Source organism: Oryctolagus cuniculus, chromosome 2 (genome assembly GCF_964237555.1).
Source record: "Oryctolagus cuniculus chromosome 2, mOryCun1.1, whole genome shotgun sequence".
NCBI classification, from domain to species: domain Eukaryota; kingdom Metazoa; phylum Chordata; class Mammalia; order Lagomorpha; family Leporidae; genus Oryctolagus; species Oryctolagus cuniculus.
This window is the reverse complement of record NC_091433.1, coordinates 177786007-177800657: the sequence shown is the minus strand read 5'-3', so window position 1 is coordinate 177800657 and position 14651 is coordinate 177786007. Positions and strand designations below refer to the sequence as shown.

Below are 14651 nucleotides of genomic sequence, written 5' to 3'. Positions count from 1 at the left end.
GCCCTGAGCGCCGCCATGTTTTTGTACGGCTGGCGCGCAAAGCACGTCGGGAGCGGCGGGGTTGGTTTTGAAGGCGAAGACGGCGGGAAAGTCCATCCGATCCGAGAGGGACTGAGTGAGAGGAGAGGAGCTAAGAGGACCAAGGTAGAGGACTGAACGGCCTTTGAGAACGGATTCCGTGTGCCCGGGGGCGGAGTAGAGACACCGTGCCCTCGGGCTCCCGGGGGTGAGGAGGTGGGCGTGGACACAGCTGCTGGGACTTGGGGGTCGCGGTGGATGCGAGCTGGAGGGCCTGGCAGGGTCAGCCCGGCCGGAGAGGCGCGGAGATGTGACCTGGGTGTCGTTTCCTTCTCCAGCAGGGACGTTTGGGGCCCCGGTGCCGCCTGCCTGCCCGGCTTCCTAGGAAGGCTTTGGGAACCTGCGATGGAGCCGGCGAACGCCTCCCGTCCGGACGGCGAGCCCCACGGAGGTATTGAAGTTTCCCCCTGCCGCTTCGCCGCCCATCTCTCCCGTGCCCGCTGTGTGACCGGGGCCGTGCGCGAGCAGACGGGCGAAGGGAGCCAGCGTGGACCCCCCGAGGGCGAGGCTGGCGGCCGGGCCAGGGCAGGTGTCGCTGGGCGCCCGCCCCCTCGAAGTTTGGGGCTCCAGTTGCAGGCAGTGCGACCCCGCGCCGCTCTCCCCTGGACTCCTTGGGGCGCTTTTGCGTCCATTCCTGCCGGGCGAGGGCCGGTGCTGGTTAGAGCTGGCGTCTCGTCCTGGCCGCCCCTTACAGTGAGTGTGGGCCTGAGCAGGTGGTTTTACAAGGCCAGGGTCAAGTCTGAAGGGTTCTACAGCAGCGTCTCGGGAAGACGTGCATAGAACTCAATTTAAGAAAAGTAATTCCACAGCCTTAAAAGCAGCTGGCGAGGGTCGGTGGGGTTGGTGAGCCTGCTTTTCTTGGAGTCACTGAGTAGCTTAGGCTGGGACTTCAGGTAACACATATGTGGGTTCAGAGTTGTTACTTTAGTACTAAAAGTAGCTGTGGTTACTGTAGGCGTCAGTGCCATGGGCGGTGGGGGATAGCCCCACTCTGTAGGCCTGGTTTGGTTTTTTTTGTTTTTTTTTTTTTTGACAGGCAGAGTGGACAGTGAGAGAGAGAGACAGAGAGAAAGGTCTTCCTTTTGCCGTTGGTTCACCCTCCAATGGCCGCCGCGGCCGGCGCGCTGCGGCCGGGGCACCGCACTGATCCGATGGCAGGAGCCAGGTACTTATCCTGGTCTCCCATGGGGTGCAGGGCCCAAGGACTTGCACTTGGCTTCCACTGCACTCGCTGGCCACAGCAGAGAGCTGGCCTGGAAGAGGGGCAACCGGGACAGAATCCGGCGCCCCGACTGGGACTAGAACCCGGTGTGCCGGCGCCGCAAGGCGGAGGATTAGCCTAGTGAGCCGCGGCGCCGGCCAAGGCCTGGTTTTTTAAATAAGCCATGAGGTGGACGACTGGGATCTTCCAGAGCGGTGGATGGAAGGGTTGTCCTGGGCTCCTGCTGCCCGCAGTGTGGGCATAGCCGTTGCCTGTTCTCTGTGCGGCTGATTTCAGTTCTTTCAGAAGGAAGTATCCTGAGCTCCGCTCGTCTGGGAGGAAGAGCGCCGAGTTTTAGTTGCAAACCGGGTGATTGCTTCAAACAAGCAGGGGTTTGGTCTTTTCTGTCCCCTTTCTGGGACGGAAGTGACTGGCTGAGATGGGCGGCAGGCTTCCAGAGCCGGCGACAGCAGCACGGGGCGACAGGCGGCCACGGTTCTGGGCTCGTGTGTGTGTGTGTCAGAACTCTGGGGATGTTCCTGCGTTGCAGTAGTGTAGAGTGGACCCTTGAGGACAGCACTTGACGGTTTCAAGTTATTCGCATCGTTCTACGTAGAAGGTGGGGAAAGTTCCACGCACATGAGTACTGAGGGGTCTTTATGTCTGTAAACTAGGACTTGACTAAGCGTCTCTGTGCGGCCTTCTCCGAGTCTGGGTGTGCCCTTTCCCGTCATGCCCTGGTGCACGGCAATCCCGGTGAGCCCTGGGAGGACAGGGGCCGTGCTCCATCGTCACAGTGTGAACAGCTTCCAGCACAGGCCCTGGCCACGGTGGGTTCTCGGTACAGGTTGTTGGGTAAACAGAAGCTGGCTAATAAGGCAGTTCCCACATGTTGATGACTAGGACTCATTTATTAAGGTTTTCTTTTTTCTGCAGAATGGGTAAGTGTGCTTCTTGCAGTAGTAGACGTTTCTGTAAGCATTTGCTGAAGTAAGCTCACTGCAGGAGCATCGTGGCGTGCTGTCCGCCTGTCAGGAAATATTACAGAGCCTTTACTGTAGGCCGTGCACTGCGCCGAGTGTTAGGGACACGTGGATAAGCAGAGCACGTGGTGCCTGACTGGGGAGCTTTTAGGGTGCATTGGGAAGATAAACGTTTACTGGAATGATCACTAATTACAACCGGAAGTGCAGTATGGTCTCTGCGGGAGTCATGCGTTGAGCACCGTGAGAGGTGCTGACCTTGTTCCGAGGTGCCACAGAGGTTCCCTGAGGAAATGTGTGCAGGGTGCCGACGAGCTGGGGTGGGTGGAGCGCAAGGTGGCGGGAGGGGCTGGGGAGCCTCTGCTGCAGGGGGATCGCGTGTGTGAAGACATGGGGCTGGCCCAGCGGGCTGTGAGGGGGCCCTGGAGGGAAGAGAGGAGGAGATGGGGGTACTGATGACAGGAGGGGAGGCAGAGCAGCGGGTGGTGTGGAGTCAGCGACAGAGGGCGCTAGCTCCGTAACGTAATCAACCAGATTTCGAGTGCTCCTGGGGTGTGCAGACCGCCCAGTAACCTTGCAGGAGCCAGGGGTGATGGAGCCTTGGACTGCAGTGTGGCAGTGCAGATGAAGAGATGCCAGGAACATACGTTCGGTAGGATTTAGTAACAGGCGGGGTGAAGCATGACACTGCGTGTCCAGTTTTCCCCGGTGAGTGATGGGCTGGCGTGGAGGAGTTTGGGAGGAGGTGATGAACTCAGTCTTGGCCACGGGGCTCCTCTGAGACTTCCCAGGAGATGCACTGGAAGCAGATCAGGAGGGAGGGAGGTGCAGGTCAGAGGCGCCTCCTTGAGACGCTCACTTACACGCGGTCACCAGGCTGTGGGTAGTGGAGAGATTTCGTCAGGAGGAAGAGATCCTGGGACGGAGCTCCGGAGAGTGCCAGCGTGCACGGGCCAAGGAGAACGGTTGCGCCTGCGCAGCAGAAACGCGGTCCAGAGAAGGCGAGTGCAGGCACACAGGAGCTTTGTCGCGTTGGTTACTGTGTCCCCAGTACCCAGATAACGCCTGCCATGAAGTAGTTGCTTAGCAGACATGCAGGATTGAGGCAGACCAGGACGCTGGTAGGGTGGGATTCAAGGGACGCGAGTGTGCGGGACGTGATGAGCAGGAGAATCGTGCGCTACCAGGAGGCTTGAGGCCAGCGGCAACTTAAACTGCTCGTTGGTCGCAGTGTGGACATCATTCGTGACCTTAGAGTACGGAATGATGGGAACGGGCAGTTCGGACTTGGGTCAGTGTTCGTTCTGAGAGGTCACAGATCTTGGATTTTAGTCGTCGGCTTGACTTGCACATGTGGGTGTGGAACAGCTCAGCTGGCCGCCAGGTTCTGGAAGACTGTCCCGCTCCGTCCCTGAAGCGCCTCCCGCGCCAGCGTCAGAAACGGGCTCCTGTGCGGTCTCCTTTCCCCCCTTAGGTGTTTTGGCCCACCTGGAAAGGCTGGAGGCACAAGTGACCGAGTCCCGCACAAAGTCCGCGGAGCGGCAGAGGGCTCGGGCAGAGGGACGCGCCCTCGGGGCCAGGATACAGAAACTGCGACGTCTGCGAGATGAGCTGAGGGCCGAGGTGCAGTGGCGGCGAGCCTCGGTGAGTCGGGGTGGAGGGTGACGGGTGACGCCGCGGCTCTCCTGGGGTGTGGAGTAAAAGCACGGTCGGATCCCATGGCTTCCTTGTGATGGCGTGAGGTGGTTACGTTGCTTGGTCCTGCCGGTGATCCGTCCTGTGCAGCCGCTGTCACTGTCACACTCCTGATGGGCCTGGCCATTCTCATACAGGCTCGAGCTGCCCTGTGTGAGCAGGTCACCTCGGACTCGGTGTGTCTGGAGTCATTGATACTTTTGTCCCTAGGGCCACCCGGTCTCCAAACCGCACCGGAAACTCGCAACTTTCCCGTTTTTCCAGTTTCCTCTCGGGCCAGAGTGCAGCCAGCGAGACCCGTCAGATTTTCCTGTCTGTTGTCTGTGCTGGGTCCCTGCTTTCCCAAGCTCCAGGATCGTCTACATGAAGAGTAATGCTTGTCTGGTGATTGGGACACCAAGGTTACCACGGTGGTCTGCCAGTGGTCCTTCTTCCAGCCTTTGTGCTTTGCAGTGAACCCTGCGTGGCGAGGAAATGCCCCCATAAAGCACCGCGTCACTCCCCAGCTCAGAGACCTCAGTAACCGTTCATCACCTAGCGCGTGAGGTCCTCCCGCCTGTCATCCTCCCTCCCTCCTCCTCCTCTCCTTCTTCTTTATTAAGGTAAAATGCATGTAAAGTACAGAGATCTGCTGGACTCCTACAGAGCTGTAGAGGTACAGCTGACATCGCTGTCAGCTAGCGACTGGGTAGCTGCCGTGCAGGTCAAAGTCCAGAACACGAGATTCCGGGGCCTGAGCGCTCCTTCAGTGCCTCCTGGTCGATTCTTCAGGGTGACCACTGACCTCATTCTGTCACCGTACATTGGTTTCTGCCTGTTTGTGAACTTTACGTCAGTGTACAACAGTGTACTCATTGTGTCTGGCTAATTGTTGTCAGATTCACCCATCCTGCTGCACTTAGCAATCATTTTTTTTTCTTGCCATGCTGTAAATCTATCTGTGAATATACAGCAGTTTGTCCTTTTTGCTGTTGGTGATGTGGGGTTATTTGGGTGGTTTCACTAGGGTACAGTGAGGACTACAGCTTCTGTGAACATTCTTGTTCCTGTCTTTTGATGTAGAAATACAGTTTTCTATTATGTGTATGCCGAGTAGAATTGCCGAGTCATAGGTTGTACGTACAAGTGTCAGTAAATACTGTCAGTATGTGTGTGTGTGTGTGTGTGCGTGTGTGTGTTTAAGTTTTATTCGGGGTCAGTGCTGTGGCGTAGCAGGTGAGGCCGCCCCCTGCAGCGCTGGCATTCCCGTGTGGGTGCTCATTTGTGTCCCGGCTGCTCCACTTCCCATCCAGCTCCCTGCTGATGTGCCTGGGACAGCAGCAGAGGACGGCCCATGTCGTTGGGCCCTGCACCCTGTGGGAGACCCAGAAGCAGCTCCTGGTTCCAGGTCGGCCCCGTTCCAGCCATTTGGGGAGTGAACCAGCAGATGGAAGATACCTCTGTCTCTCTCTCTGCCTCTGTCTAACTGTGCCTTTCAAATAAATAAAACCTTATAAAAACAAAAGATTAATTTATTTGAAAGGCAGAGAGGGAGAGGAAAAGATCTTCCATCTTCTGGTTCATCCCCCAAGTGTGTACAGTGGTCAGGGCTGGGCCAGGCTGAGCCAGTAGCCAGGAACTGCATGTGGGTGGCCCAGGTCCAAGTGCTCGGGCTGTCTGGTGCGGCCTTCCCAGGTTTATTAGCAGGGAGCGGGATCAGCACAGGCAGCAGCCTAACTACTATTGCATCACGACACTTGGCCCTGCCAGTTTTGTTTTTTAAGACTTATTTACTTATTTTACTTGAAAAAGATAGTGACAGAGACTTTCCATCTACTGTTTCACTCCCCAAGTGGCTGCAGCAGCCTGGCTGGACCAGGCCAAAGCCAAGAGGTCCACCCAGGTCTCCTGCATGGGTGATAGGAACTCAAGTACTTGATACCATCTGCTGCTTCCTAGGCACATACGTAGGGAGCTGGGTTGCAAGTGGAGTAAGCAGAACTCGCACAGGCACTCTGATACGGGATGCCGGTGTCCCACGTGTCAGCCTAACCTGCTGCACCCAGTACCCACCGCAGTCTCTCTTTTAACTTAAATAGGTCAATTTTAGTAAGTTCCTCTGTATGTTTGCTTCTGAAAATTGAAATACATGACAGTTTCCTTTATTGGGATTGAAACTCTTGGAAACCAGAAAGTCTAGTTACCTGCCCTAATTATTATGCCCTAGCCTAAATAGTCAGTGTTTTCGATACAAATGACTTCGCATTTCAGAAGGACATCGCAGAACTCCTGGTATGTTATCAGCATTACTGATACACGAGTCTGTTAGCGCGGGAAAGCTTTCCTCTGTACTGCAGACAGTTAGCAGCGGGACCGGCGCTGGGGCCTGGTGGATTAAGCCACCACCGGTAGCACCAGCCTCCCATATGGGCCCCGGTTAAGTTCCCTGCTGTGCCACTCCCCATCAGCTCCCTGCTAATGCACCTGGGAAAGTAGCAGAAGATGGCCCAAGTGCTTGGGCTCCTGGCTTCGGTCTGGCCCGTATATGGGAGTGAACCAGCGGATGGAGATTAATCTCATTTTTGTCCACACTTCACCATCTGTTCTTATCTAACTGATGCTTAAGCCTGTTAATTCCTAATTGTAGCTGCTGTACTTTCTGGTTCTAGGATTTCTGATTGTTCTTTATAGATTCCTGGTCTTTGGTGTGGGTCTCCATCATTCAGTCTGTTCCGGATCGCTGAACCTCCATGGATCTGTTGTCCCCGCCCCCCCCCCCCCCTTGGCTTTTGGTCCTGTGTTCCCTTTTCTGGTGTGCCTGTGGGTCTTTGACCCAGCAGTGGGTTTTGTGCATGAAAATGAGTCACGTATCTCCTGCAGAGAGGATCTTAGTGTTCTTGCTGCCGGCAGAGCAGTGCATGGGCTTCTGAATGATGCTGTTGAGGCCGCCTGTTTCCCAGTTGCCCTCGCTGCTAGGGAGTAGCCCTGCTTGGGCCCTAAGTTTGACAGCTTGGAGGGTGCTGGGGACAGGTCTGTCAGGCCTCCCTCCTTTGACAGATACTCTGAATTTTGTAGTTTTTTTTTTTTTTTTTTTTTTGATTTATTTTATTTATTTGATAGGCAGAGTTACAGAGAGAGGTCGAGACAGAGAGAGAGGTCTTCCATCCGCTGGTTCACTCCCCAGATGGCTGCAACAACCTGAGCTGCGCCGATCCGTAGCCAGCAGCCAGGAGCTTCTTCCAGGTCTCCCACGTGGGTGCAGGGGCCCAAGGACTTGGGCCATCCTCCACTGTTTTCCCAGGCCACAGCAGAGAGCTGGATCGGAAGTGGAACAGCTGGGACTAGAACTGGTGTCCATATGGGATGCCAGCACTTCAGGCCAGGGTGTTAACCCGCTAAGCCATAGCACCGGCCCCATAAATTTTGTAGTCTTTTAACCTTTAGCAGATTCATTCTTTCTCTTGTTCTTCTTCTTGGTGTTTTGGCTTTTTTTTTTTTTTTTAAATATTTATTTATGTGAGAGAATTACAAGAGGAGAGAGGAGAGGTCTTGCGTCTGCTGGTTCACTCTCCAGACAGCCACAACAGCCAGATAAGGCCAGCCCGAAGCCAGGAGCTTCTAAGACTAGCAAGTGAGTCTCTGACATGGGTGTAGGGCCCTAGGACTTGAGCCATCTTCCACTGCTTTCCCAGGCACACTAGCAGGGAACTAGGTTGGAAATAGAGCAGCTGGGACTCGAACCAGTGCCCATAGGGAATGTCAGCACTGCATACAGCAACTTAACCTGCTGCATCACAGTGCCAGCCCCCTTTCTTTTTTAAGATTGACTTTATTTATTTGAAAGGCAGCATTACAGACAGGGAAGAGACATCTTCCATCCACTGGCTCACTCCCTAAAAGGCCACAATGGCTGCACCTTGGCCAAACTGAAGCCAGGAACTCTCTCCAGTGCGTTCTGGGTGGCAAGGCTCCAGGTAGTTGTGTCATCTTCGGCTTTCCCAGGCACACTGGTAGGGAGCTGGATCGGAAGCAGAGCAGCCAGGACTTGCAGTGTTGCTCCAGTACAGGATGTCGGCATTGCGGGCAGTGGCTTTTCCTGCTGTGCCACAGTGCCAGCTCCTAGCAGCGTTCTGTTGGGTCTCTTAGCACCCAGGCACACGTGCAGTTCAGGAACCATGGAGACACTGGAAGACAAGCTGCTGACAAACACTGGGCTCACTTTCCCATGGGATCATGGCCCTTAGAAAGGGTGCTGTGGTGACACTGAGCCCCAGTGCTGTCTCCCTGATGGGGAGACTTGTTTCTGCTTGATCCATGTACTAAATGACAGATCAGCCAGTGCTCCAAGGGGTCAGCGTCAGAGCGTTTGTCTTTGCTCGCCAGTCCTGGCTGTAGGCTGTTCTCCAGTGCTGCCAAACCCTTGCCTGGCCGCTTGCTGGCTCCTCGTTGGTATCTTACCCAGCTTGCATAGCTGTTCCTGGAGGAAGGGTGGCCTGGTACCATGACAGCCAGAAGTGCTGATCCTAGTCGAGGCTCTGAAGCCTGCAGTCCGACCCAGACCTTCTGCACGGCCCCCAGTTCACTCACCCCATTCAGCCTGGACTCCCCCCACCCCCGGCACAGTCCTCTGCACTCCCAGCCAAACCCTGGCCATTCATCAGCCAGCAGTTTCCAGCGCCGTGACCCACGGTTCTCCTGTGACTCCAGAGCACTAGCGGCCACAACAGTGCTCCTTTGTTGATTGATTACACAGTGGAACATGCTCTTCGTTTAGCTCCTCCCCGGTGTCCTGAGGGCGGGAGCTTTGTGGTGTCCTCCACCGGACCCGGCGTGACTCGCTACGTGTCGTGCAGGTTAAAGCGTCCACTGCCAGTGTACAGCCTGACCAGACAGCGGGGATGAGCGAGCAGGACGTTTTGGAGAGACGATGGGAACACGCAAAGGCCATGCTGCAGGCGTATCGTTTCACAGGTACGGCTCTCTCCTGGCCTGGCGTGGCGTGGCTGCCTGGCTCCTAGGGAGTTAGGTTGCCAGATGTTCCTGCCGGTCCTGGCAGACGTGAGACTTCCTTGCTGTCCGTGCCCTGTCACACGCCATGTGCTGGCGTGCTGCGTGTAGGCACAGGCATCCTGACCTTTAGGTCGGCCTACAGCGGAAGACTGGGTGACGGCTGGCGTGGTCCATTCGTGTTAGCGCTGTGTGCGCTCTGGACCCTGTACCCGAACTTTGCTTACTGCTGCCTCAGTTTATGCTGCTGCTCTCCAAGTTTGACCCCTTCAGGTCTGTGTCCCAGGAGAGGGATCTGTTATCTGTCATCTGTGCCGCAGGAGGACTGGAGGAAGAACTGGGGACAGTCACAGGTTATTGGACACTCAGGGAAAACGGGCAGTGAACTGGAAATGTCCCATGTCTCCCTCCGTGATTGAGCAGTGAGCTGGTGGTTTCTCTCCCACCACTCCTCCCTGGTTGTAACAACTCAGTCTGCCAGTGAGCCAGAGTCCAGAGGTAGAACCTCGGCAGTCTCTCAGCTGCAAACCCACGCACGTAACGGCCCAGGCGCCGGCCCCGGGGCCGCTGCTGGCCTGCGTGGAGGAGGCGGGGCCTGGCTGCCTGGCGTCTGCTGACTGGCGGCGTCTCCACCTCAGGGCTCAGCGGACGACTGACCAGCCACGGAGTCTGCGTGCGCATCAGCACAGCCTTTGAGGAGCACCTGCTGGAGTCCTACTTCGTGGACCTTGTCATCCAGAAGCCGCTGCGGATCCTTCGCCACTCGGTCCCGGTGTTCATCCCTTTGGAAAAGATGGCTGCGCAGCACCTGCAGAGCGACATCCGGCACTTCCTCTTCAGCCTCTGCGAGCACCTGAATGCGTACGCGGGGAGGAAGTTCCAGGCGGACCGCCTGCAGGTACCGGGCCTGCGCGCGCCAGACCCCGTCAGGGCCCGGGACAGACGTGGAAGGGAACAAAGACGTTTCCTAACTCACCGCCACGGCCTTGGGAGCTGCCATCGTCACGTGCTTTGTTCTGTTCTCCACCCGCTAGGGCGACTTCGCCGCCTTTCTCACTGGGCCCCTGCGGAGAAACGCACTGTGCAGCCTGCTGTCGTTTACGTACAGAGTGGACTCGGGGGCTCAGTCTGTCACCTTCTCCGCTAGACTGCTGTACGAGGACCTCACGGTCACTCTCCCAACTCGCGTCACCGTGGCATGTGAAGGTAGGGGGCAGGAGCCGCCGTCTGCTCTGCTTGTGCGGGCTGCCTGGGGCGGAGGGAGAGTGGGCCCCTGCAGGCACGTCCTTCTGTTGGCCCGCTGTAAGTGTCCTCAGGCGCCGAGGTGCAGACGACTGCGTTTCTGCCAGTTTGTCCCTTTTGTAACCAGTAAGCGTCCCTGCTCCCGCCACCGTTCCTTCGATTTATCTCCTTTGGAGACCTCTCATAGAGACACCTGTTGAGGCTGTCGTCAACAAATGAGAGTGCACTTGGCTGTCTCGTCTCCTGCACACGGGGCTTTGTCAGGACTGGCGGAGGCCACATGAGGCTGCCTCCGCTGAATGCGTCACCGTAATGTGCCTCGGGCAATGGGGACAGGGGCTTCTGGGAGGGGGACTTTGAAGCTGCCACAAGTGTTGCCTCACAGGCCTTAGATCTCTCTGGGCAGAGTCTGATTGAAGTTCCCAGTTTCAAAATTCCCTTGACCCAGTAAAGGGCAATGCCTCGGAGCCCCAGACTAGAAAGGAAAGGAAAGTGCGTGGGCCGGCACTAACGCTGGTTGTACAAGGAGTTGGGATCTCCTTTTTCAGGGACCGAAGCCTTGTCTTGTTCATGGGAACACCAGCGAGCATCCCATGAAACTCTGTTCTCCACGAAGCCCCTACATCAGGTTTTCGCTTCATTTGCAAGGAAAGGAGAAAAGCTGGATATGAGCCTCATCTCCTAAAGTGCTGCTTCACTGGAGCCCATTAGAAGTGAGTAATTAGGGCCGCATTGGCCAGGGCCAGGGCCAGTGCACCGGGGACTGCCCTGATGAGAACAGACACCCAGTTTCCTCGGCGGGGAGCGCCAGCTTGGAGTCTCCGAGGTTTCTGGAGAGTTCGCCGTCACTGCCTGGTGACCGGTTCCGGTGCTCAAGGTCGTTTCCCCTGAGGGGCTGTGATGGGAGCATATACGGGAGCAGAAAGCCAGCGCTGTGTGGGGCAGTAGAAGGCACTTGGTCAGACCAAAGAGCATTTCTGCTTTTCATGGAAGCTGGAGTGTTTGCGCCTCCCTGTGCTGAGTGCTGAGAAGGACATTCTCCGTGCAGGTTCAGGACGTGAGGTAGAACGTGTATTAGTTCCCTACAGCACCGTCGCGGGGTAGCGACCTTCCCTCTGCCGAAGCCCCAGCTCACGGCGGCCGCATTCCCAGTCCTTTTAGTGAACTCTGTCCCTGCGCCCGTGGGCCTGGCACTGTGCGCTTAGGGCCAGCAGACAGGTAAGAAAACCTGTGTTGGGCCAAGTTCTGGTTCCGTCACCACCCCAAGCTTCCCCTAGACAGGATGAGGTGAAACCGCCACAGGTCAGGGGGGTGCAGGGGGCGGAACAGCCGCCCTCTGGTCTGGACCAAGGGCTGGGTTAGCAAGCACTGTGCAGACAAGTAACGACGAACAAGTTCAAGTGGAATAAAGCTTTTAATAAAACAGTCTTGTTCTTTATCAATACCTGTAAGTTCTCTTAAAGCAGTAGCAAAGGCGACTGTAGCAAGAGCTCAAAAGGCAAGGCAGTATCAGAAAGTGTTTAACAGACAGTTAAAAATATAAACGTATTGATCTGTTTATATATTTTTCTTTCAGAAGTCGCCCCTCCCCCACCAGGTGAAAGGAACTATTGCACTTCCTGCTCTGTGACGAAAGGGACGGGTTCCAGGGGAACCTTTCAAGATTATCAGGACCAGGGCCACGGAGCCTGGCTCGGGTCAGAGACGCCCCGTCTGCAGGTGAGCCCTCTTCGGAATGAGAAGCACTGCTGGGGTGCGGCTGTGGGGGGCGCTCACGAGCACAGCTCCCCTGCCACGCCCCTGCGCTGCGGTCCTGCTCACAGTGGCCGTGGCCTCTTGGGGGTGAAGGGCTGAGTTGGACCCGGGGCCCTGGAAGGACTGTCCCAGAACTGCGCCTATGACCCTGTGCTGGGGAAGCTACAGGCACACTGAGGAGAGTGGCCACTCAGAGCCCACGCGTCCACGAACAGATGAAGGCTTGAGGAGAGCTGTCGACCTAGCGTCTGTGGGAGTGTGCACACGCCAGCGACGCGGCCGCTCAGGGGTTGTCGACCACCTGGTGGGGCAGGGTCACCGAGGAGCCGTTGGGGTAGGCAGCGGGCTTGTCCCGCCCCTTCAGGAAGAAGGTCAGCAGTTCCCCCTTTCCTTTCACAAAGATGGGGCCGCGCCTCACGAAGCGGAAGCCGTACTCTCGCAGGATCACTTGCGTTTCCTCCACCACCTGTGGAGAGCAGGGGTCAGGGTGGAGCCTAGGCCACGCCAGGCCTGGTGCTCTCCCCGGAGCATGGCTGCGCTGGCCTCCATGCCTTTCTGGCCCTTGCCCAGTCCCAGCAGGCTCACGGGCTGCCCTTGCCCAGAACTGCAGATGGCCAAGGCATCTTCTCCCTCTGGAGGCCACCCCCAGCACACCCCACACTCGCTGACGTACCTGAATGTTGCCCATGACCCCTGTGGACTCCATTCTGCTGGCCACATTGACAGTGTTGCCCCAGATGTCATAGTGTGGTTTCCGGGCTCCGATGACGCCAGCCAGAACCCCTCCTTTGTTCATGCCTGGGGTAGAGGCCACATCTTGTCACGACCCTCGGGCCACCAGTGTCTGACCCGCAGCACAGAGCCCCTGTGGGACATGTCCTGCTTCTCACTAAGCTGTCTGCAGGAGAGCAGAACCACGGCTCCTGTCTAACCTCCTCACCGCGTGCTTGGCAAATGTCAGCTACCCCCAGGTGTGCCAATGAGTTAGGGTGCTCATGACCAGTGTCTGACACACCCTGCAGCTAGGAGGAGTGGGTGATGTTAATTCCTTCCAAAGGGCAGGCCCAGAAACCCTCGCCCACGGGTGGTCACTCAACAGTAGGAACAGGTGTGGCTCGACTGCGCCCCCGCCCCGCCGCGGTGTCCCCTACCTATGCGCAGCATGAAGTTGTTGAAGGACTGATTGTTGATGTTGGTCAGCGTGTCCTTCATGGCGAGTGCAAAGTCGGCCAGGTCGGCCAGGTGCTGCCAGCGCTCCTTGTCTGACTTCTCTTCCTGGGCCCAAGCAGCAGAGCGCACTTCAGGCCCTACCCAGGCCCACAGCTGGCGCAGCCTGCCCCCGGGGGAGCCCTGCGCCCTTTCTTTCCTCCCTCTCCGGACCCCAGCTCCACCGAGTCCCAGGGCCGCGCCCCCTGTCCGGGCCTCAGTGCCCCGTTCAGCGTGGCCGCCCATTTGGAGCCCTTCCCTAGATGGTAAGCATTTGGGCCAGTGACTGCAGCCCCTTGATTAAAGTGGAGATGGGTGGTAGCAGGTCACGGAACAGTGGACGTGCAGGTAAATTTTGCTGCAGAAACTTTTAAGAATCTATCCATGGCCGGTGCCGTGGCTCACTAGGCTAATCCTCCTCCTTGCGGCGCCGGCACACCAGGTTCTAGTCCCGGTCAGGGCACCGGATTCTGTCCCGGTTACCCCTCTTCCAGGCCAGCTCTCTGCTGTGGCCCGAGAGTGCAGTGGAGGATGGCCCAAGTCCTTGGGCCCTGCACCCCATGGGAGACCAGGAGAGGCACCTGGCTCCTGCCATCAGATCAGCACGGTGTGCCAGCTGCGGCGGCCATTGGAGGGTGAACCAACAGCAAAGGAAGACCTTTCTCTCTGTCTCTCTCACTGTCCACTCTGTCAAAAAATTTAAAAAAAAAAATCCATCCATAGTTTTTCCATAATACACATTTCCATGAACTGCTTGAAGCTGTAGGACAGGTGTACCGGCGACGTGTCTGAGTGTTCTAAGAACAGTACACCAGCAGGGCCCCGCAGCGCCTCCCCTCTCCCGCTAGCTGACTGGAACTGGCTGCACACTCAGGTATGCACCTCTCTGTCAAAAGGAACTTGTCATCGTTATGTAACTGTGTAGCTGGCTCCTGCTCCCTGGTTCTTAGGAAAGTACAGAGCACAGTAGTGGGGCTTTGGTGTGTTTCCCACTTTCCCTGGCTCAGGAAACCTGCTCAGTAGCCCCTGCCTTGTATGTGCTGGTGGGCGTGGCTGGCCCCTCTGGGTAGCAGCAGTGTCAGCCACTTGCAACCTCCCGCTTCCTCTAACCACTGAGTGACTCGCTACCTTGTTGGAGCTGGTAAAGCCGTTGGTGTTGACATCTGGGGTGACTCCCGAAGCCGCCATATAGGTGCTGCCAATGGTTTTGATCTTCGTGATGACCCGAAATTTGGGATTGTCCAGGAGCTGAGGCCAGAATTAAGGAAAAAGAATTGTCAGCAGAGTCCAGGGAACTGAATCCACTCAAGGACCCCTCCCCTCCGAAACACCCACGAGGTGCCGCCTGGATCACCCCACTGCTGATCGGCCACATGAACCTGTGCGAGCTTCCGTTCTGAGCCTCAGTTCTCACAGCCTTAACCTTGAGATGAAATTGCCAGCCTCTCCTGGGGTGGTTGGGCCCGTACACAAAGCCAAATAAACGTTTACTGAATGAATTGTGA

General features: G+C 56.9%; 2 protein-coding genes across 12 annotated transcripts in view; one reads left to right on the top strand and one right to left on the bottom strand.

Moving 5' to 3' along the window:
- Positions 1 to 3: 3 nt before the first annotated feature.
- CENPO (centromere protein O) lies at positions 4 to 14645 on the top strand. 8 transcript variants are annotated; one of them, XR_011386754.1, is made up of 9 exons: positions 4 to 144; positions 357 to 469; positions 3737 to 3906; positions 8790 to 8907; positions 9582 to 9841; positions 9978 to 10149; positions 10734 to 10898; positions 11234 to 11403; positions 11762 to 14645. XR_011386754.1 is itself a non-coding variant. In XM_017340916.3 (8 exons), exons 2-7 carry the CDS (start codon positions 424 to 426, stop codon positions 10868 to 10870), a joined length of 903 nt encoding a protein of 300 aa, XP_017196405.2. In that variant the 5' UTR covers positions 4 to 144; positions 357 to 423; the 3' UTR covers positions 10871 to 10898; positions 11762 to 14645. The 8 variants fall into 8 exon arrangements, 2 of the variants coding, with proteins under 2 accessions (XP_017196405.2, XP_051699168.2); XR_011386757.1 differs by having other exon boundaries at positions 11 to 144; positions 360 to 469; XR_011386756.1 differs by having other exon boundaries at positions 86 to 226.
- ADCY3 (adenylate cyclase 3) overlaps positions 11581 to 14651 on the bottom strand; it is an 83161-nt gene continuing 80090 nt past the window's right edge. For 2 of the 4 annotated variants that reach the window (XM_051843206.2, XM_051843207.2), the window contains exons 19-22: positions 14275 to 14394; positions 13092 to 13215; positions 12614 to 12738; positions 11581 to 12406 (exon numbers count right to left, since the gene is read on the bottom strand). In XM_051843206.2, coding sequence (XP_051699166.2) covers positions 12224 to 12406; positions 12614 to 12738; positions 13092 to 13215; positions 14275 to 14394 — 552 coding nt within the window. In that variant the 3' untranslated portion in view covers positions 11581 to 12223. Of the gene's footprint in view, positions 12739 to 13091; positions 13216 to 14274; positions 14395 to 14651 lie in introns of all 4 variants that reach the window. The other 2 variants (XM_051843203.2, XM_051843204.2) reach the window with 1 other exon arrangement.